Source organism: Hemicordylus capensis, chromosome 4 (assembly GCF_027244095.1).
Source record: "Hemicordylus capensis ecotype Gifberg chromosome 4, rHemCap1.1.pri, whole genome shotgun sequence".
Taxonomy (NCBI): Eukaryota; Metazoa; Chordata; class Lepidosauria; order Squamata; family Cordylidae; genus Hemicordylus; species Hemicordylus capensis.
The window spans coordinates 254,445,226-254,468,676 of record NC_069660.1 but is presented as its reverse complement, the minus strand read 5'-3'; the positions used below and the strand labels follow the sequence as shown (position 1 = coordinate 254,468,676).

General features: G+C 40.8%; 1 protein-coding gene across 2 annotated transcripts in view; it reads right to left on the bottom strand.

Moving 5' to 3' along the window:
• The window catches only part of SPIDR (scaffold protein involved in DNA repair), a 253,771-nt gene that overhangs the window by 79,401 nt on the left and 150,919 nt on the right, over positions 1-23,451 (bottom strand). For both annotated transcript variants that reach the window (XM_053249054.1, XM_053249053.1), the window contains exons 9-10: positions 8,349-8,550; positions 1,225-1,496 (exon numbers count right to left, since the gene is read on the bottom strand). In XM_053249054.1, the coding sequence (XP_053105029.1) occupies positions 1,225-1,496; positions 8,349-8,550 (474 nt within the window). The remainder of the gene's footprint in view (positions 1-1,224; positions 1,497-8,348; positions 8,551-23,451) is intronic.

The window sequence follows — 23,451 nt, the reverse complement described above, 5'->3', positions numbered from 1 at the left end:
CAGATTTATCTTAAATATTGTTATGGTTTGTAAACTATACTTATTTTGTGGTTTGGTTTACAAATGTTAGAACCTTCCCTGAGCCTTCAGGTTATTAAAACAAAAACAAATAAAAACTTGCTTACTTCATTCACCTTTTAAACAAACAGTAAACCCTGGCCATTTTTTTCCTGAATTCAACCTGCTCACTCACAACAAACAAATACTAAAAAACCCAAATTATGTACCATCAGATGCTAAGAACACAGTAGTACAACAATGAAATAAATGATAAATCCCTCATAAACTAGGATGACCATTAATAAGACACAAGTAATCTATATTGCCTTACCAATATTTTTAATCAAATATATCTTTTGGCTGGACAGTCCAACTACAACTTGCAGGGACCAATGGTTTTCTTCTTTCAAAGCACTTTTGAAATGCCTCTCAATTTCTCTTGGTAAACAGATATTTAAATCTATTGCTATCTGACAATAGGATAGGAGGAGATGAGAGCGAGAAAATGGATCGCAGCACCTACACAACCTTGGAATAAACATCACACTGCTTTTGTAAATAATAGATAGAAGAAAGGATTTGGGGCTGGGGCTGAAGCCTCATAGAGAGACCTTGGGCAAGCTGAGTACTTTCAGTCTGTTTACTACCTACAAAAAAAGTCAATGCCACCAACATTGATCCACCCCAAAGGAAAAGCGAATAAGGAAAACATCTAGAAAATTAATGAGATTGTGACTTACACAAGTATTTCAGAAGATAATGGGAATTTGAGAATAGCACAGGCAACATTATGAGACTGGCAATTCTATATTAGCATCTCAACAGTACTAATGCCCAGCATTGTAAAGTAAGCCATCCAAGATTTTAAAAGATTGGTTGGGTCAGGTTGCACAGCCTATTTGATCCTGATTGATGGATATCTTTTTCACCAAGGTATGATTTCAAAAAGAACCCATCAACTATATTTTGGCATCGCTAGGTTTGCTAGAATGAAAGTAAATAATAGATCTGAATGCACAAATTAGTCATAGTCAAATTAGGTATGTCCTGCTCTACTATTTTCAACTAATTCTTGAAGTAGCATCCCATTTTCAACAAGAGAACAAGATCATTCTTTAGGAAAAAATAAGATTCTTAATCAGCAAGTTCAGCTTACTTCACCTCCTTAACCTTGCTGCTTCTCTGAATGCTACAAATAATATTGGGCCAATTTCGACTACTCACCTAACATTTGGGAGGTCTGAGTTTAAAAATGGTGCTGTATTTGGGGCAAGGTTGTTTTCTTGAAGACGACATCTGACTTCTTTAGCAGGGAGATAATAGACTCTCTGAACAACTACTCGAACCTGCATTCCTCTTCCTCTGGCTGTTCCTTGTGTCTCCACAACATCAAGAAGAGAGTCACTCAGGAAAGTAATTGCAAAGGGGAATAGTTTGGGGTCATTGTTGCTATGAGAATGTGCAGCCTTGGAAGTCTTCATATCAGGATAGGAAAACTGGCAAAAACAAAGATAAAAAACACATAGAAAAATGAGAAATTATATTTTATTCAGTGGATGACATAAGAAAAATTAGTCAATGTAGTCTCACTGAAATTAAAAGGATGCTAGACCAATATGCCTAACTTGTCCTTTTTGTTTCAATGAGACTACTTTGAGTAATTTTCATCATCATGCCAGTAAGTGCAAATTCCTGTTCTAGAAGAAGAGGAGTTTACACTGAGTAAATTTTCTCCTGAAATGAGTACAGGAGTGAGTCTTAACATACAAGTTTCACCAGCTCTTGACTGGAAAGCAGAATCAATCTTTGACCTCATCAGGGAGAGGATCACCTGGCCTTCCCAGACCAGAACCGGCCAAGCAGGAAACAATCTCCCCCATTAGGAACAAACATGTTAACAGAAAAAGGTAGAACCACAGCCACATAAAAGTAAGAATCTGTAACCAAAAGAACAGATGAGGCAGAGAGAAGACATCCCTATGTCGGCCTGCCTACCTTTCTAACATGTAGGTGCGAGTGAGGACCAGCCAAAACATTTAATAATGGATGAATAAACTGTACTCCTCAAAGGATGGAAGTGAAAGAATCTCTCTTTTTATCATAGGAGCGCAGAGGCTAGTTTACACATTCTAGATGTAGAAAAGCAATCTTCTCCTCTGAGGAGGTCTGTAGATTATGCCTGACCCACTGCAAAGGAATCAATAGCATCTACAGAAGGGTCTTTATGGAAAGACTTCAGACTTTATGGAAAGGATAGCTGATATTAACAAGATGGAGGTTATTTTCATGTTCTGTAGATGCTATTGATTCAAAAAGCAGTATCTACTGAAGACAGAAAACCCACTTTATAATGTTTGATGAACATGTGAACAGATGTCCAGCTTGCAGCTATGCAGATTTCTTCCAAAGGAGATCTACTACAGAATGCTACAGTGGTAGTTGTCCTTTTTACAGAATGAATGGTAATTCCCAATAGTGACACTTTCCCCACTGCATTGTAAACCAAAATAATGGTATTCTTAAGCTATCTAGGAAAAGTAGCTCTGGTCAACGTTCTGCCCATGGTAGATGGTTTGAAGAACATGAAAATAACCTCCATCTGGTTAATATCAGATATCCTTTCCATAAAGCCAAAGACCCTGCTGACATCCAGTTTGCAACTTTTTCCTAGGCTAGATCGTGAGGCGAAATTTAGGCAACACCAATTCCTGAGACCTATGAAACAGAGAATTGATCTTTGTCATACTGTAAGAGCAGGATTAGGCCTGAGCTCCCTATTAATCTTTATGAAAAATATACAAATCCTAATGAGCAGACAATACACCAAGCTCAGATGACCCAAGCAGAAGTGAAGGCTGCCTTAAGAGAAAACATCTCCAGAAGAATTTTATCTAAAAGCTCAGCTTGGAGGACAAATCAGAGCCATGAGCACCCAGTTCAACACAGAGGAAAGCTATGGACTCTTTATAGCAATCTATATGTGTGAGTGTAACAGAACAAGTTCTTGTTGTTGCTAGAGCCCAGGATTCTACTCAGGGCCAAGACTTGGCTCCTCAAGCTACTGGTGCACCCAACAATCCTTTCCCTGGCACTGTCCTATTTCAAATCCCTAGCTAGGCAATTTGAAATGGGAGGCTAAACATCCAGAAGGCTAAACACCCAGAAAAGAACCACCATTCTAAATAAAAGAACATAGGGCTCTATGGAGCTCTGCCAAAATTCTGCTTCTGGGCAAAAGGAGGAACCAGTCTGCGAAGGCAGGGAGCTACTCCTGGTAAGGTTAAACATATATCCTGTCTTCCCACGAAGAGGAAGTGCAAGCCCAGATACAGCAACTAGCCTTCGTACTCCTGGAAGAGAAAAGTAGGGTTACTTCCAAATTATATGTAAAGCATAACCTATAGTTTAGAAATTTATACATAGTTGCCTATAAAAGGCATAAAAAGTGTAAAAAATGACACAGAAGACATAGAAATGGTGTAAAAAGATCATAAAAGAGGGTTATGTTCCTAGAGCCTGAGTACCAAGGGCTCAAAAAGGCCCAAGGTCTTTCCAAGCAGAGCTATGAAACTATAAAACTATAAAATATTGGTTATAAAATGCTAATAAGTGAGCTAAAACTGGGTTGTGGGGTTGAGTGCTGTGTCCAGTCTGCTTAGTCCTTGCTGTCTGTCAGGACCTGATGGATTTTGCACACTGACACGCAGACATTTAGACATTTAGCAACACTGTACATGATAGCAGGATTGGAGTCAGAAAGGAGCAAAAAGGTGTAATATTGGTTTGTGTGACCTGGGAGCTTGAGTTATAGCAAGAGGATGAGAGTGGTGTGAATATCTCTGTAGAATGGGCAGTGTGCCGTTGTTTCAACTTTCCCAGAGACACAGGGGCACAGGCATTCTGAAGGTGGGTTCTATATCTGCCTTCTAGCACGGCTGAAGGAAGGGGAGGGCACAACAGCATTCCGAGGGTGGGGTCTTCCTTATCTGCCTTTAAGCATGGCTGAGGGGAGGGGAGGGGAGGGGAGGGCACTACATAGGATCAGTGTGAAGGCTATCCTGTGATTAGGAACTGCAGAGTATCTTAGTCTTTGCTGATGAGGAAGTTTGGGGCCCTGCCTAGATCTATTTATTTATTTATTAGATTAATATACCGCCCTTCCAAAATGGCTCAGGGCAGTTTACAACATGGTAAAAACAATTAAAACAAGTTAACAATTAAAATCAAACTATAAAAACAGAATAAAACCAATTAAATAATCCAAACAGCTAAAAAAAACCCTGGAAAATCAGGGCAGCAATTTAAAACAATTTAAAACCTTTTTTCCATCATTAAAAAACCCAGGAAGGCCAGGCCAAATAGATAGGTATTAAGGGCTCTCCTGAAGGACAGCAATGATCTCAAATTATGGATTTCTGCCAGGAGTGCATTCCACAGCCTAGGAGCAACAAGAAGGCCCAACTCTGAGTAGCCACCAGATGAACCGGTGGTAGCTGGAGGTATTACCAGTGGTAACCGGTAGTAACCTCCTCAGATGACCTTAATGTGCGGTGGGGATCGCACCGAAGAAGGCGCTCTCTAAGGTAACTCGGAACCAAGCCGTTCAGGGCTTTAAAGGTAATAACCACCACTTTGTATTCTGCCCGGAAACATATCGGCAGCCAGTGTAACTGTTTCAAAACAGGCATAATATGTTCTCTCCGGGTTGCCCCAGAGACCAATCTGGCTGCTGCATTCTGAACTAACTGAAGTTTCCGAACTATGTACAAAGGCAGCCCCCCATAGAGTGCACTGCAATAGTCAAGCCGGGTGCTTACCAGCTGATGCACCACTGTTTTGAGGTTATCCTCTTCAAGGAATGGGCGCAGCTGTCGAATCAGGAGGAGCTGATAGAAAGCACTCCTGGCCATGGCCTCCACCTGAGATACCAGGGTGAGGCCTGGGTCCAGGAGTACTCCCAAGATGTGTACCTGTTCCTTCTGGGGGAGTGTAACCCCATCCAGTGCAGGAAGATCTAACACACCCCTCAGATTCTGAGCCCCCACAATGAACACCTCCGTCTTGCTTGGATTTAGCTTTAATTTGTTATCCCTCATCCAGCCCATTACTGCCCATAGGCAGGCATTTAGAGAATGAGTGCCATTTCCTGAAGATGAAAAGCAGAAGTAGATTTGGGTGTCATCAGCATACTGATAACACCCAACACCATATCTCCTGATGACCTCACCCAGCGGTTTCATGTAATTATTGAAAAGCATTGGTGACAGAATGGAGCCCTGGGGGACTTCATATAACATCTCCCATTTTCAGGAGCAACTGTCATCAAGCTCCACCATCTGGAATCTACCCGAGAGATAGGAGTGGAACCACTGCAAAGCAGTGCCCTCTATCCCCAGCTCCCCCAGGCGATCCAGAAGGATACTATGGTTGATGGTATTGAACGTCGCTGAGAGAGCCAGAAGAACCAGCAGGGTCACACTCCCTCTGTCGATTCCCCGGTAAAGGTCATCCATTAGCCCGACCAAGGCTGTCTCAACCCTATAGCCAGCTCTAAAGCCAGTTTGAAATGGGTCTAGATAATCAGTTTCCCCCAAGACTGCATGGAGCTGGTCGGCCACCACCCTCTCAATCACCTTGCCCAACCAAGGGAGATTGGAGATTGGCCTGTAACTATCCATCGCTAAGGGGTCCAGGGAAGGCTTCTTAAGGAGTGGTCTAACCATTGCCTCCTTCAGACAAGGAGGCACCCTACCCTCCCTCAGCGATACACTTATGATATTAACTAGGCCACCAACAATCTCCCTGCTAGACAGAAGCAGCCAAGTCGGGCAAGGATCCAGAGAACAGGTGCTATGCCGCACTGCCCCAAGCAGCTTGTCCACATCCTCATGAGTCACAGATTGAAACTGATCCAATCTAATACTGCAAGAGGGATCGCTGGACACCTCCTCTATAGACCTTGCAGAAATCGTGGAGTCCAAGTTGGCCTGAATACAGGAGATCTTGTTTGCAAAGAACCCATTAAAAACATCGCAGCAGAATGACCCCAGGGACTGATTTGAAGTAGAAGGAGCAGAGACTAAACTCCTCACAACTCAGGATAGCTCTGAGTGTGAACCTGCAGTCGCAATGCGCACAGATCGAAATCTCTTTTTTGCTGCAAACACCACCATCACATAAGTCTGCAAATGGGTCACATTCTGTATCCTGTCACATTCGAACCGAGTTCTCATCCACTTGCACTTTAGTCGCCTATCTAACTAAAGGAATACCAACTAAAAGAAATAAAGGAATTATTATTATTTAACATGCAAAAATATATTCCTGAGGGCTGCATTGCCTTCAGGAGACATATTTTGTGTATTAAAGTGTGCTTCCGGGGAAAGGAGAGCTCGGCAAAAATCTCTCCCTTCATGCAAGCACCCATGTAGCAGGACCCTTACTGAATGCTGCAGAGGTGCTTTATATGCAGTGCTTCCACAGCATTAGTCTGGATACTGGCCAGTACATTTAAATAGTTACTATTGGATAATGGGAAATATTGTTTAGTCAACTAAAAGCCACATTTCTGCCAAGAAAACCTGTTCCAGTTTCGCTCTTCAAATCTTTTGCTGCCTATTATTCTAACATAAGGTTACAGTGAGCAAATAAGTACTGTTTTGTTCCACTTTCTCTGAAGTCCCACTACAACTAGGAGGAAACCATACTGCTAGGATGCAATTCTATTTCAAACTCTAGATCCAATGAACCACTCAGAAGACAGTCACATTAAGATCATCAACCAGCAACATATATTCACATATAATTAGTCTTTCATAAAATGTGTTATGTTTGCTTGTTATAAAGAGACTGCAATGGTAAATATATCAGAGCACTCAAAAGATGAGGCAAAAAAGTTAAGCATGTATCTTTAACAAAGCTATACTTGGTAAGGAAAAAGTGCTATGTTCTCCATTCTTCTTCTGTTCAAGCTGTATATGTCAGCAGATGAGGTTTTCTGCATCCATCCTGCTTTTAATGGGGGAAGTGCCAAAGCTCAGAGTATAAGGCTTGCTATTTAGATGGTTCCAAGTTCAATCCCTGACCTTTCCAGATATGACAGAGAAAGACCCCTGCCTGAAATGGTGGAAAGCTGGTGCCAGTCTGTGTAGGCAATACAGAGTGGTTTGACTCAGCACAGCAACACAGAGGCCTTGTACTAAATGCTCAGAACACTGATGTCAGATAAGAAAGAGGTAAGCTGTATTAGCTGTTGGAGATAAGGAGGAAGGGAGAACCATGGGGCTGGAGTTTTCGGTGGCAGCTTCTTGTTTCTTGCAACATGCAGTTCTTCCATTAGACAATGTGTAAATTTAAGAAGCTGAGCTATGGATAAGGTGCTGCTGACACTGCAACAGCAATACTATTCAGAACAACAGTGAGGCTACAATAAATGCTCACATCAATGTTTCGACATGTGGGAAAGTCTTGCTTTAAAGTATATTGATATTATTCAGCATCAAATATTATTTATACTTAAACAGCTACAGAGAGCACACCATCCTTTCTGTTCAGTAGCATAATGAGGTCAGTGAAGGTCATAGGAACATAGGAAGCTGCCTTCTACTGAGTCAGACCATTGGTCTATCTAGCTCAGTCCTGTCTTCACAGACTGACAGCGGCTTCTCCAAGGTTGCAGGCAGGAATCTCTCTCAGCCCTATCTTGGAGAAGCCAGGGAGGGAACTTGAAACTTTCTGCTCTTCCCAGAGCAGCTTCATCCCCTGAGGGGAATATCTTACAGTGCTCACACTTCTAGTCTCCCATTCATATGCAACCAGGGCAGATCCTGCTTAGGTAAGGGGACGAGATGCTTGCTACCACAAAACCAGGTCTCCTCAGAATCTCAGAATCCTCAGAATGATGATCAAAGCCCTGCACCCCTCCACACACACACCAATTTTTGGAGCACCTCCCCTAGCAGTGCCCACTAACCTCCTCCTCTGCCTCTTCTCTGCCACCACCTCCAGCTTTCATGGCGCTGGCAGCAGAGGTACTAAATGGAGCACTCGTGTGTGAAAGCCAGCTGGGAAATGGCACGTGCACACCCGCCACCATTTCCCAGCTGACATTATACATGCCAGGTGTGAGGTTTAGTTCCTCTGCCCCCAGCACTGTAGCAGACGGAGGAAGGGGTTGGTGGCAGCGACTCACAAGGCCAGAGCATGGAACCAGGGCTCCAAGGGCCCCAGAGCACCCATGGGCTCATGTTCACTGAACACGTTGCGACACTGCTAGCTCCGCCCCTGTTTGTTTCCAAACATCTGATCATCTGTTATAAAGTGTTAAAACTGTTTTTAAAAAATCTTACCTGATTAACTTCAGATGCTTGACACGGATTATTTTTTACATCGGATAAACTTAGTATCTGGGCCAAAGATATGTTTCTTTTAGTAAGCAATGGCTCTTGAAAATGTGGCCTATCCATCTCTGTTGTTTCTTTAAAAATGACCTTTTGGCTGAAATAAGTATTAATGATAACAGGAACATTTTCATCCAGGAGAAGTTTTTGCCTGAAAAACAGAATCATGGTATCATGTTCACTTCCTTGTAAAAAAAATAAATTTGCAGATGAATAAGCAAGTATATAATCTCAAGTGAAAATCTGTTTCACATTTATTCACATTTATACATATTTCATTTTGGCAGGCTTTCAAAATATTTTTCCCCCACTAACAATTTAAATGTTTTTATATACAGTTTTAAAAGCAATCACAAAACAAAGTCACAGAGTGAGCTCCCAGCAAATAGCAAAGCCTGATTTTTACTGGGAGCACCAGAAAAAGCAGCTCTCTCTATTTCTAGTAACAACCTTAATATGTCCCCCTCTGCTCCACTGATTTTGCACAGTAAGACACAGCAGACAACTCCCTTCCTTTCTGGATAGTGTAGTACCTGTTCTTTTAAAAGGAACAGATACTACATTATCCAGTTCATTAAGAGGAATAATTGGGAAACGTTTGCAGAGTCTGTGTTACAGGTGTGGGCTATATGGTTATTGAGAGGTCTGAAGTCATCATATATATTATTACTTTCTGAGTGGTGAATTATTTGTTCTAAAACCTTTTGAGAGCAATGCCCCACCATATGTTACACAGAACTCTTTTTGGTGTAGTTAAAAAACCCAAACACGTTTTAACACCACATTCCAAACAACAGGCATACAACTTTTATTCTATTTACAACAGATACCCAGCCATTGTCTGCCAGTTTTCATAACAGCATTTCAAAAATGATGTGCTATAATTTTGTCTAGGTTCTCAAAAACACTTTTCTGCCAAGTCTCTGCCAAGCCTTCATCCACACACCTTCAGTAATGGAAATCTGACATCCATCTAGTCAGGAACTACTCAGGTCTTCCCCGTCTCTCTGTGATCTCTCTACTTGTTTTATCCATATACATTCAGATAGGTACACGGTGCTGTCAGAGGGCCACGTAACTTTCTATACTTTGCCACACCTCTCATACCAGCTAAAGGATACTTCTGCCTCCTTAGGGGAATTAGGTTTTCCACTGTACTGGAAAACAGTGGCTCACATACCATGCAAGAAATCACAGATCCAAGAAAGAGGTGCACGCGCTGCTGCAAGGCACTCGAAAGCACACCAGCGCTGCTGCAGAGGTAGGGCTGCTCCATGCCTACTAAGCATTGCATAAAAGCAGTTGGGATGCTACTCCCATTGGGAATTATGGGAGTAGCTTCGCATCTGCACTTACGCAATGCTTAGTAGGCATGGAACAATCCCACCTCCACAAGCAACATGGATGCGCTTTCAAGTGCCTCACAACAGCACCTGCAACTCTCTGGCTTCCTACACAGTATGTCAGCCAGTGTTCAATTTCTAAAAGAGGAAATTATATTTTTATTTGCTGTCTAATGCAAACAGAACCTTTTGTCAATAATAATTCCATATACTGAAAATATATTAGTGATTTTCAAAAGCAGCTGACAAAATAGCTGCTTCATATTTTTCTAGACAAAAAATTATGTCTATGTAAAAGTTATGGGTAAGTATATAGCCTTGTAATATTTATGAATAAAGCAACTCTTCTAACACATCTGTATATGACTTGTCTTTAGGGGTAGTCATAAGACTCTGGATGCCCAGATTGTTCAAACAGGCATATGTTGAGAAGAGGTGCAGGCATGTCCTCATGTATTAACTAAGTAGCATAGTATTAACATAATAAAACAGGTTGAAACATTGCTTAACTATATTTAAGCCATGTTACTGCACTTATTTTCTTGATCCGGCTATCCAGGGTTTTTAATTAGTTCCTCCTATTTGTTACCTGGAGGGTGGGTGGGTAGAAAATTATGAAGCTCACTTATACAGAAACTCCATGGTTATGACCAATTAAGACAATGATGAGAATTTCACTCCCCATTTATCATAACAAGGCACACACTTTCTTTGTAGCTCTGCCAAAGGTTCAGATAATGGCACCCAAAGCATGTCTGCATATATAAAAGGTCACTAATTTTCCTAGCAAGTCAGTAACAAATTATGGCAGCTATTCCAGTTGTCTTTAAGTAGGGACATTTGCATTGTTCATTAGTAAAACAATTCTAAGCCTAACAGAAACAAGAAATTAAACCCCTAGACAGATAGCATTGCTAAGTACCAAGTACTACAACTAGTAATTGAGAGAATTTTCTTTACATGTTGTATGCAGGTCTTCTCAGGATTTTCATTAAAAAAAAAAAAAGATGAAAGCATTTTAAGATTTCCCAGCACCCTACAGATAGCATATAATGTATGGTACCTGATTGGTCTTCATTTCATTACTCAGCATTCCAAAACCAACAGGGCAACAACAATCTATACTAGGTGCATTTTTGTGCACATTTCAAGGCAACAATGTATTTGATTTTCTGCATCCATGTGATTAACCCTCTGAAAGGTCTGTGGATATGCATTTGGTCGTACATTATCATGTGAATTATAATATCACATCATAATTGTGATATAATCACAATACATTTGGTCATAGTATATATATGACCAAATGAATATCCACAGACCTTCCAGAGGGTTAATCACATGGATGCAACTTCATGACAATTTCTCAACTGTAGTGTTCTTTATAATAATTTTAGCTGTGTAATGGCTCCACACAACCTTAATCATAAAAAAAGAAGAAGAATTGAAATTCATGTCAAAATTACTGAACAAGGCATGCAGCAGTCTAGATCAGGGATTCTCAACGTGTGGGGTCCTCAGATGTAATTTGACTTCAACTCCCATAATTCCCAACCAAAGGCCACTGGGGCTGGGGATTATGGGAGCTGAAGTTCAATAACATCTGGGGACTCACACGTTGAGAAACCCTGGTCTAGATGACTGAAGCTGAATGAAGAGGATTATAGAACAAGTGCCATCCTAGTAAGAGAAAGGTCAGAGCATATTATTATTTTCTGGCACCTTGTATTTTGAGGATTCATCCAATTTGGTTGGTTTCAATTTGAGAAGAACCCATTTTGTGTGTCCAGGAATACCTTATCCAGCAGACAGTTTGGCCAGAGCTGCTATCTCTAACCCTTGCTGATACAAATATCTCCAGTCACAGCTTCTTCAGCAGAGAATGGCTATCCCCCACCCTCCCACCCAAAGAAAATTTACAGGACAAACATCCCAGTAATCTCTTGATCAGTCAGTAAGACAATCTGAGATACGAAGGCTGCATGGTGAAATATGGTAAGACGAACATGTGGCTAGGTCAGGAGAGGAAATAGGTATTAGAAATACAAGAAGAGAGGCATAGACTGTCGAAACAGGATTTGGAAACTGATTCCAGGTTACCAGCATACCAAGACCCACCTCTTCATAAGCAAATGTGAACGGATTCTTTATTAGAAACTGATAAGCAGATCTGTAGTGGATAACCAGCCTTTGTCTTGGAGCAAGCCAACACGAAGGGAAGAAAAATGCTGAAACATCCCCACTATGCTTTCCAAGCAAAGGCTTCTCCCAAAGCTTTCCTGTAATCTTGTTAGGATCTAGGCTGCCGCCACCACCCAATTATCAACAGAGTTTAACCACCCCTTGGTCTTGGGTATAAATCCCAGGGGAAACTCTCTTTCTTTCGCTTCTGGAAAAGTATGCAAAAACCTTCCATGTGCAAGCTTACAAATGGTGAGAAAACTGGTAATTGCTGAATGTATGAGGCATGTTGCACCCTAACCCTAACCCTTCTCACCTCCTCCTTTCCTGTGTTAAAAGTCCACTCAGAGAGGCCCAGTTAGAGGTTCCCTCCTAACTGGGCAAAGAGGCACTTTTTAATGTGGTGATTCTCTTTATTTAGCAGGGGGAGAGTAACTGGCCCTATCCATCCCCAGCACACTACTTCCAGTGACCATTGCTGGTGTCTATCTTATGTTTCTTTTTAGATTGTGAGCCCTTTGGGGACAGGGATCCATCTTATTTATTTGATATTTCTCTGTGTAAACCGCCCTGAGCCATTTTTGGAAGGGCAGTATAGAAACTGAATAAATAAAATAAAATAAAAATAAAATGCAAACAACAAAAAGGGGAAAAAAACTTTATTCAAATGCTACAGACTGCTTCGGTCTGAGGCTCTCAGCTTTTAGGTATAGGTAAAATAAATACTCAGTAGGTTACAAGAATACTTCAAAAAGCTCCCCAGATGATGTTGGGGCGGCACACTTGAAAAACCGTGGTTACTCAGTTGCAAAGAACATGGATGTAGGAAAATACAAAAGCACCTTTGATGAACAGTATCAGGGATTTTCAAAGCACACAAAAGAAATAAAAGTTTCTAACGCAAAATCTGACTAACAAACTGTTCTCTAGGCTGAATCCCCTTTTCCTTGAAAACTCACCCACCATCTGATGAGAATCAAGTTTCCTGCAATCCTGTCTCTCAAGGATCTGCAGAGGTCCTTCCATGAGAGAAATATCCAGGCTAGCTTTTGACTATAAGGGAGCAAAACTCCATTGCTCCTCATTAAGCCTTTCTGCCTGTACTTCTATCACCTCCCGCCTAGCTTCTTCCTAAAAAAGCAACTCTTCTCTTCCTCCTCATGGCTCTCTAGGTCCCACCCACTTGGTGTGCTCATTAGCTGTGCCCTGGAGTTCACCAGCCTGTCAGTCAGGACAGGGTGCACTTCTGGTTAACTCTTTAGGGGAGAGGAGGGACTGATCAGAGGCTGATCACTACAAGATCACTTTCAAATTGACACATCAGAGAACCAAGTCTCTTTTGCTAGTAGCAGAGAATTGCCAAGTGATGTTGCACACCTGTGTTCAAATTAGTACATGCAAATGTGCCTGTTCTCTCCTAAGTTTAATGAAATATTGAGGTAGTCAATATAATAGCAGATGCATATTTTCCTCATCTTGATAAATTACATGTATTGTAATTTATCATACATATTGTACAATATGCATATATTGTGATGTATTGGTTCTCAACTATGGCATTAATCCACTGCTCACTAGAGCAGAGAAATTTGGGATACAACTAGAGAACCTAAGCCTCATACAGACTGCTGTTTGTGGCCACAATTCACTGGTGGTATTTTATCAGTGGTGCAGCAGGGAAATGCTTGACTAACAAGCAGAAGGTTGCTGGTTCGAATCCCCGCTGGTACTATATTGGGCAGCAGTGATATAGGAAGATGCTGAAAGGCATCATCTCATACTGCATGAGAGGAGGCAATGAAACCCCTCCTGTATTCTACCAAAGAAAACCACAGGGCTCTGTGGGCATCAGGAGTCGAAATTGACTTGACAGCACACTTTACCTTTATCTTATTTTATCAGAAGTGTGGGGAAACGACTTGCCTAGCAAGCAAGAGGTTGCTGGTTCAAATCTCCACGGGTATGTTTCCCAGAAAATTGGGGGGTGGGGGTTGAATTATTTGAGGGGGGGGGAATTCAAATCTAAATCCTAGTTCATTCATACATACATGGTTGCCACCAAAAATGCTTTGGCACAGTAGAGGCTCTGTGCTGCTGCTTGAAAGATATGAGTTGTCCACCACAGAATGTTCCTATGCCAACATCAGTGTTTCCCATGGGAGGTGTGATAGGGCCTTGTGAATATTCCATTCAACAGAAATGGAACAAAGTGGTAAACAATTTGTATGTTCCCAGGAACAGTGTGAGGATGTACTATACAAAAGTGGTTTTCAGCAGTAATCACACCACTGCAGTTACATGTGAAGTAGACATCAAATCATCAAACCTTTGACATTAATGCAAGGTATAACTCTCAATGGCAGAAATGGAAAAATTGAAAGCATAATGATTTCACATGCACATGTTGTGCTTTATTAGATGTTACTAGGAGGAGAAGAGAAGCAACAGCTCTATATATGTTGAAATGCCTAATTCCATGTAGAGTCACATGTACAAGCTTATACTAGTGTAAACAATGTTAGGCAACATATTATTATAATTATTAAGAATATTCACATACAGGCAGGTTTTTTCTACAGGACAAGTAATCCAAGATTTTATTTTTAAAGAATATTTAGCTGTCATGATTACAAAAATGTTTGAACATGTAATGGCAGAAATAACAGAAGATCAGCAGTAAAAATAAGTTCAAATTTATCTGTGAGACGGTGAGCAATGTTTCCCATAATAGTTGTGTGCACAGAACCACAGCATTCCGGTTTGCAGCCAGGTGGGGAGGCTCTTTAAGGGCGGGAGAGGGTGCACTTACCCGTCCTGCTGCTTTTCCCCCACCGGTGCTACTTTTTTGAAAAGCATTTGGGGAGGCAGCATACCTCCCTGCTGCCCCTTCCCCCATTCCTCGGTAAAAGACTTGAGAATGTGCAATTGCGCTACGTTGTGTGCGTACGGCACACCCACAAGTCTGACATATGTATGCACACAATGCACACACGTGACACGTGTGTGCTGTGCGCACACGCAATCGCAAATTCTGAAGCAGCAGGGAGGTATGCTGCCACCCCAAATGCTCTTCAAAAAAGGAGCACAGCCAAGGGAAAAGTGGTGGGGTAAATGGGGCATGAGGGGTAAGTGCACCCTCCCCGCCCTTAAAGAGCCACCCCCAGCATCAAACCACAAACCACCCCCCACCCAGCAAACGGGTTTGCAGGCCTTTAAAACGGCCTGCAAACCAGTCCGTGCACATCACTATTCCATAAATTTATTCAAACTTGTTCCACATGATGAAATTAATTTTAGAATCAGAATTATTACAGTATAATTAAAATTATGTAATAATTAACACATGCAAACATCAGATTTGTAAACGTGATGTGTGCTGTTCTAATTTAATTACAGTCAATCACTGCAACTTAAAGTTAGGACCTTCCAGCCTTTAATATTTTCACACTCAGGTTGAAATAGTACTCCTAGAAAGTCTCTCCTCTCCTTGCTACTCTCAGTCTTCTACTAAGTTCCCAGCAAGGGGGGAAAGCCAGTGAGATTTAGGTATGAGGAAGAAAATTCATCCCTGCCACAGTGTTCACACCAACTGGATGAAGGGAGAAATGAAGGATTCATTCAGCAGGTTATTGAACTCATTCAGTCTATGGCTTAGGCTGGGGGAAGCCAGTAGCCCAACTCATTGTCTTTCAACCTAAATGACCAGTGTTTGGCAACAACCGATTGATTGATTGATCAAGTACCAACATAGGAATCGGTGACAACTCTTAGCAACCTCATAGATAGATTCTCTAAAGGATGATCTGTCTTCAACTTGGCCTTTTAGGTCTCTCAGTGATGCATTCATTGCTGTTGTAATCGAGTCCATCCACTTTGCTGCTGTTGGCCATCTTCTTCTCTTTCCTTCTGCCTTTCCCAGCATTATGGACTTCTCAAGGGAGCTGGATCTTCACATAATGTGTCCAAAGTATGATAGCTTGAGCCTGGTCATTTGTGCCTCAAGTGAAAATTCTGGATTGATTTGTTCTATGATCCATTTGTTTGTTTTCCTGGCTATCCATGGTATCCTCAAAAGTCTTCTTCAGCACCAAAGTTCAAAAGCATCAATACTTTTTCTGTCCTGCTTCTTCAAAGTCCAGATTTCGCATCCATAGAGTGTCACAGGAAAAACCACTGTCCGAACGATTCTAATCTTTGTAGGTATGGACATGTCAAGGCATCTAAATATCCTTTCCAAGGCCTTCATTGCAGCCCAACCAAGTGCTAGACTGTGGTGTATTTCTTGACTGCTGGATCCTTTACTGTTGTTGGCCTATCCTAAAAGGTAGAAGCTATCCACCACTTCAATGTCTTCATTGTCAATTCTGAGGTTGGCTGCTGTACCAGTTATCATTAGTTTAGTCTTCTTTACATTTAGCTGTAAAAATTGCACATATTGACTTCTTTTTGGTATACTTTGGCTTTCTCAATTATCCAGCGTGCATCAGCAATCATGCCTCTTTTTCCTAGGCTTTTTCAGAAACCAGCTTGAACATCTGGCATTTCCCTTTCCACGCAGGGCTCTAATCGGTGTTGGATGATCCTGAGCATTATTTTTGCTAGCATGTGAAATTAAGGATATTGTGCGATGGTTTGCACAATCTGTTAAGTCTCCCTTCTTTGATATGGGTATGTAGACTGACCTCTTCCAATCTGTTGGCCACTGTGTCGTTCTCCAAATTTGCTGGCATCATTTGGTTAGAGACTTGACTGATTCTTCTTCTGTTCGCCATATTTCTGTAGCTATTCCATCAGTTCCTGTAGCCTTCCAATTTGGTAATGACCGGAGTACTGATCTAACTTCATCTTCCCATACTAGAGGTTCTTGTAAGTAGGGAATGTCTTCTAGAGTATCTTGGATGTTGACATCCCTGCAATACAAATTTTCAGTATACTCCTTCCATCTCTGTTTGATGTTCTCTGAATCAGTTACTATCTGTCCTTTGGCATCCTTCAACATACATCCATTTTGCTTTCTTCTGTTTCTTGTTCTTTGGCAGTCTCTTTTCACATTTGTCCTTAACAACTTCTTTGATTTCATTCCACAGTTCCTCTGGTTCCCTATCAATGAGATTCAGAACTTCAAAGCAGTTCCTTTGAAAATGGTGAGTACATTCTCAAGCTCATAGCGTGGAAACTGGATAGCTTTGTTTTTCCATTTTAGCTTGACTCAGAACTTACACATGAGCAGTTCCTTATTTGTTCCACAATCAGCCCCCAGCCACATCTTTGCGGTTCTAACTGAGCTCTTTCACCTCTTGCACCAAAAATGTAATCAGTTTGATTTCTGTATACTCTAAGTGATGCCCATGTGTATAGGCGCCACTTTGGCTATTTGAAGAATGTGTTAGCAATGAAGAGATCAATGGATTGGCAGAAACTTTGATTGGTAAGAATAGCCAACTATTTATGTGTTTGGCGCTATGACTGACTTCAAGTGACCAAACCCCCACAAAATGGCTGGTCTTCTTCCCCAATTCATACATCCCATAAAATGGAATGTATGAATTCCAGGGTGGTGGTCTTCCCTGATTCATACGTTCCCTAAAACGTTCCATACATACAACCTATGCAGACCTAATGATCCGAGACTAGTACATATATGGTAGCTGAGTGAAGTGTTCGTTGCTCATGCCATCTTTAAAAACAATTTATTTCAAAAAATACAATAAATAAAAAACAAATGCATCTACCAGCAATTTAAAAAACCCTCCCAATTTTCATCAGAAACTCTAACCTCTGCAGCATAAACGGTTGTTTGTATACTGCTGCAATTTCACAAATATGAGATAACTAAACCAAAATATAACTATAATAGCATGTTGTATCCTTCATGGCTCTCTAATTCCTCTATTCAAATAATCCAAAGTGCAGTAATATACCCTGAAACACAAGAAAGCAGAGGAAATAAAAAAAGTTGTATTTTCTTCAAATAAATTAAGTTAGATGAAGTTGCATTCAGGCAGACAAGATTCAGAAAGATAAACAATTAAGCTGAAGTCTTGGCAAATTCCATAATGTGAAATAAAGGCAAGGTTAAGGCTGAAATTCTGTCCTTATGTAACCCCACTGAGTTAAGTAACCCCTCTTTTTTTCTTTTTTTCTTTTGCACAGTAGGATCAATCATCTTAGTTTGCATAGAAAATATGAATTCACTTTTACTTTCCACTCACTTTTGTGGGGTTTAGATATACCTCAAATACAATACTTTAAAAAAATCACCTTACTCCCATGCTCTTTGCAAAATGCCTACACAAACAACAGTGTATAGTCAATTTGGTAAATTCAGAATTATTAAAAGCTTATCATGAAAATACTGAAAGGCTTGATGGGTCCCTCAGTATAGCAGTCATTTCAATTTCCTTGGAGAAGAGTCACTGTTCATACACTTCATATTACTGTATGCTTGCAAAACAGAAAGTTAATACAGCTACATAATGCCCCAGAATGCAGGGTTTTATGACAAATAGGCCATGGAAAAGGAGGCAAAGGTTGAGTTTAGGACAACAGCATATCCAAACATACTTTTCAGCTGAAGCCAGACCCAACTCTAGTTGGAGGAAATTAACACCAACATTGATATATCATTTTCCTGTGACTGCTTACATTTTTGCAAGTACAGAATGTAGATAATTTTTATTTACATATTTTATAAGTTTAAATTATGAACCAAAAACCCATTCAGCAATTTTCTCTACCCAACTAAATCAACATAAAACATTATCAAATCACAAAATCACAACTATTTCCATGAAATATTTTTACAACAGCAGACTAGAAGATGATTTCCTTGTACTGTATAAAGGCTATACAGTCGAAAAAGTATAAAAGGTACATAGCTTCACATTTCTGAAGAGGAGTGCCCTAGCCTCCTTAAAAAAATAGAGGGAGGAAAAGAGTTATGAAGGGACCAAACTGTCCCTTCTTTGCTCATCCATGGGAGTCTGATAGATTAAAAGATACCCTAAAGGAAGTGACACTTCCCCTCTTGTATATTTACATACTTAACACTATATACAAACTTTCTTAAAATTTTTTATCTGTTTGCTCACAGCAGCCCAAAGATTATGACACTGACAGACTCTGGGCAAAGAGAGAGAGCCTATGCAGACCATATCAGTATCCAGCTCCTGTTGGATGCCAGCCCAAAAAGCAGTATTATAGCCTTGGCGGAGACTGTTGGCTCCCTTGGCCTTAGGGCTAATGGTGAAATACTACAGCTGCTGACGTATAGGAAAGTTGGGGGAGGGGGAGGTTTTAGAACTAAACAAGACAAATGACAGAAAAAAACTCAGTGTGGCAGTGCTTTAGTTTCCCCCTTGTGTCACACTAAACCCTCACACAGCAATTTTTTTAGCCTAGTCCTTCACAAATGTGGCCTACCACAGATTTTTATGAACTCCTGTTAAGAGTGTTTTTGTACCAAACATTTTTAGCAGAGGCATTTACTGTTACAATTCACAAAAATGCAACAGAAATCATCACATACCCCAGTAGATAAGAAAAGTAACACTTGTGGCAAGTGCTTTCCCAAATGAGAGAACTTATTTATTTTGGCTTGGATGCAATGCTGTCTAGTTTGAGAGGAAATAGGGTTCCCCCCTTGTATTTCTTATGCAAGGGGAAGGCCCTTATACCTTATGCAAGGGGAAAGCCCTCAATTTCCCTCCATTCTAGATACTCCCCTTCCCCCAGAATAGCTATTCAGGGGGGACAGGGAGAATACAGCAAGATGGCAGAGAGCCTATTTTGTGAGTACAATGCCATTTGACGGGTTTAGGATTCAAGTCTACTAGTATTATTTGGAGTAAAATAATAAAACTAGTATTATTTGGAGTAAAATCTAAAAACTGGAAAGAACCAAAAATAGAAGCAGAAACCAACTATTCTGTTGAGTGTTTATGCAGACGGGCGGGGGGGGGGGGGAGGTTATTGCTTAGTGGCTCCAGTTCCTCTTCCATGCAACATCTACTGGTAAGATACAAAGATGTTTCTGGAAGGAACAGCTACCTTAAAACAAAGATATAAAACAGACCACTGTATTATTCTGCTTGCTGCAACTGAATTGCAGATTACAACTTTGATTCATGATATGTGTATTGAATGCCCATCTGCAGAATAATTATCCTTGAAGCTAAATATAAAAATAGCTCTACCAACCTCTTTGGTCTCCTTTATTCAAGATGCAAGATAGTTTACTTACATGTGTAAATGTGCTGTTTGCATTGTACAAATAGTGAGGGTTGGAACCTAGAAAAACTGAAGTGAAGGGCTTGCCATCTCTCTCTTTCCCCTCTCTCTCTCATGCATACTGAGGATTAAACATGCATCTGATGAAGTGAACTGGAGTCCACAAAAACATGGTACAATAAATGTGTTAGTCTTTAAGGTCTGACAAGATTCTTGGTTTTGAAGTGAAGGAATGAGCTTCTCTCTTAATATTTAAACTATATGGTTCTGTGATTATTCTTATCTTCTGTAGGAGTGAATTCCTACATGATTAAGTTTTATCTTCCATGCTGACGAGCCTCCTCTGCATGCTCTACAAGTTTCATTGCTTCTATGAAACACAACTAACATGGAAGGTTCTGTTTGTGGAGAGAAGGTCAACTTCCTTAGGCTATGAATATTCACAGAGATATTGAGATAGAAGTCTGACTAGAGACTAAAACCAGAAACAGGATAAATACATATCTTGGCCTATGCTTAAAAAATGCGTTGCTCTACTCAGAGATTGCTATAGCAAACACATTTTAAGATGGGAGCGGACATGCATGAATTCAGAACTGTAGAGTGCTCCCAGTTTGGATATTCCAAATGCATTTCAGCATTGTATCTCCTAAACAATTTCTTATCCCTAATAGGTTGTGCCATTGAGTCGACGTTGACTTGTGGCGACCACAGAGCCATGTGGTTTTCTTGGTAGAATACAGGAGAGGTTTACCATTGCCTCCTCCCGTGCAGTTTGAGATGATGCCTTTCAGTACCTTCCTATATTGCTGCTGCCCAATATAGCAGTTTCCCATATTCTGGGAAACAAACCAGCAGGATTCGAACAAACAGCCACCTGCTCTCTATGCAGATTGCTTCCCCACTGTACCATTAGGTCTTACTATATTGTTTGCCTTTTAGGTGGCTGCAGCACATCAATTCATCTCAAGAGCTATTAACAGTCTGGAATCAGTGGGATTGTGTACTCAATTGCTCAATCCTCAATTCCACCTTCTTCCAGGTCCACTCATGTGCACACATTGGATGTGGTGTGCAAAAGCATCTACGTATATAGCTTCAGAAGTGCATAATGTGGGCAGCTATGTGATCTGCCCACACTGCTGAAGGAGACCAAGGAACTATCAGCAGTCTTTGTGCAACGGCACAAATACTTAAAAAGTAGTACACTCACATTCTGGGGGAGTTTGGAAAAAATATACTTTAAGCATTCATGCTCTTGTGCAAGACTTCCACTTCTAGCTGTTCTTTAGATGCCTGCAGGAGTTCTCTAACTCCTTGAAGAACTCCTTTAACATTATTATCAAATTCAGAACACATCTGTGCAGGAGAATAGTCGGGGCCTATACTATTCTATCCCCACCCACCCCACCCCCAATCCTGCTATGCCTGCCTAATCATGGTGGTGGTGCAGGGTGTTCCTGGGAGGAATTAGAGAAGTACACAGGGAGATATACTCCCAGTAGGGTCACCCAAGGCGTGAAGGTCATCCCAGCTTCCCAGCTAAAGCAAGCAGGCACCTATATTGGGCAGCAGCGATATAGGAAGGTGTTCAAGGCAGACAGTCACTTTAGTGACAACAAAGGCATCATTTCATACTGCGCAGGAGAAGGCAATGGTAAACCGGTTCTGTATTTTACCAGAAAAACCACATGGATAAGAATCTATTTGTGTGGTCGCTGAGAAATAAGTAAGTAAGTAAGTAAGTAATAAATAAATAAGAGTCAACATCGAATTGACAGCACTTAATCAATCAATCATTATTATTATTATTATTATTATTATTATTATTATTAATTTACACAATCAGACAGGGGTTATTGACTGGGTTGTTTTATCCAGACATCGAGTCCTTCCCAAGGACCTGGGATGGCTGAATTTTATTGTCAATGTTGTTGCTATTGTTATAGATATCACCGCAGAATATAGGCTGTTCCCAGTAAAGTTGCTTTTTCTAACTGGCTGATGGTGATTTCTGTGGCCGCTATGGTGTTGAGGTGCTCTTCAAGGTCTTTTGGAACTGCACCCAGGGCGCCAATTACCACTGGGATTATTTTTCTTTTTCTGCCACAGCCTTTCAATTTCAATTTGTAGATCTTTGTATTTGGTGATTTTTTCTATTTCTTTTTCTTCTACTCTGCTATCCCCTGGTATTGCTATGTCGACTATTTTAACTTGTTTTTCTTTCTTCTCAACTACAGTTATATCTGGTGTATTGTGTGGCAGATGTTTGTCTGTTTGTAGTCGGAAGTCCCATAATATTTTGGCATCTTCATTTTCTACCACTTTTTCAATTTTATGGTCCCATTAATTTTTGGCTACAGGTAGCTTGTATTTTTTGCAGATGTTCCAGTGTATCATCCCTGCTTCCTTGTCATGCCTTTGTTTGTAGTCAGTCTGTGTGATCTTTTTACAACAGCTGATTAGGTGGTCTACTGTTTCATCTGCTTCTTTATAAAGGCGGCACTTGCTGTTTGTGTTTGATTTTTCTACTTTTGCTTTTATTGCATATGTTCTTAGTGCCTGTTCTTGTGCAGCCAGTATTAAACCCTCTGTTTCTTTCTTCAAGTTGCCATTCTTAAGCCATTGGCAGGTCTTGGTGATGTCTGATATTCCACTTATATTGTGCAAATATTGACCATGCAGTAGCTTATTTTTCCATTTTTCTACTCGGTTCTTGCTTGTTCTTTCTTGTAGGCCTGCTTTATTTCATTGGTGTTGAATAGTTTCTCATTATTGACCATTTGAAGTGCATCTTCTTCACTGTCCTTGATATATTCTTCAAGGCCTCTTTTCTCCTCTTCTACTGTTTGATGGACTTGCAGCATTCCTCTTCCACCTGAGCTGCGAGGGAATTCTCCTGATGTATTCACTTCCAATTTTTCTTTTAACTTCAGTGTGTGCAGTGTTATCAGCCTGGAGAATGCCCAAGTATTTGTAATGTTCTTTCTCTTCCAGGTCTTGATCTTGCTTCCATTGGGCAGTTCTATTCCTTCTGTTTTTCTTATGTTTCCTCTGTTCATTATTAATGCAGCACACTTGTCTAATCCAAACTCCATTGCTATATCGCTACTGAATATACAGACAGTGTTTAGCAGTGATTCAATTTCTGACTGGGACTTTCCATACAACTTCAGATCGTCCATGTACAGCAGATGGTTGATTTGACTTGATGTTTTAGATGTTTGGTCTCCGAGGCCTGTTTTGTTTAGTATTTGTGAAAGTGGAGTCATGGCGATTACAAACAACAGAGGGGATAG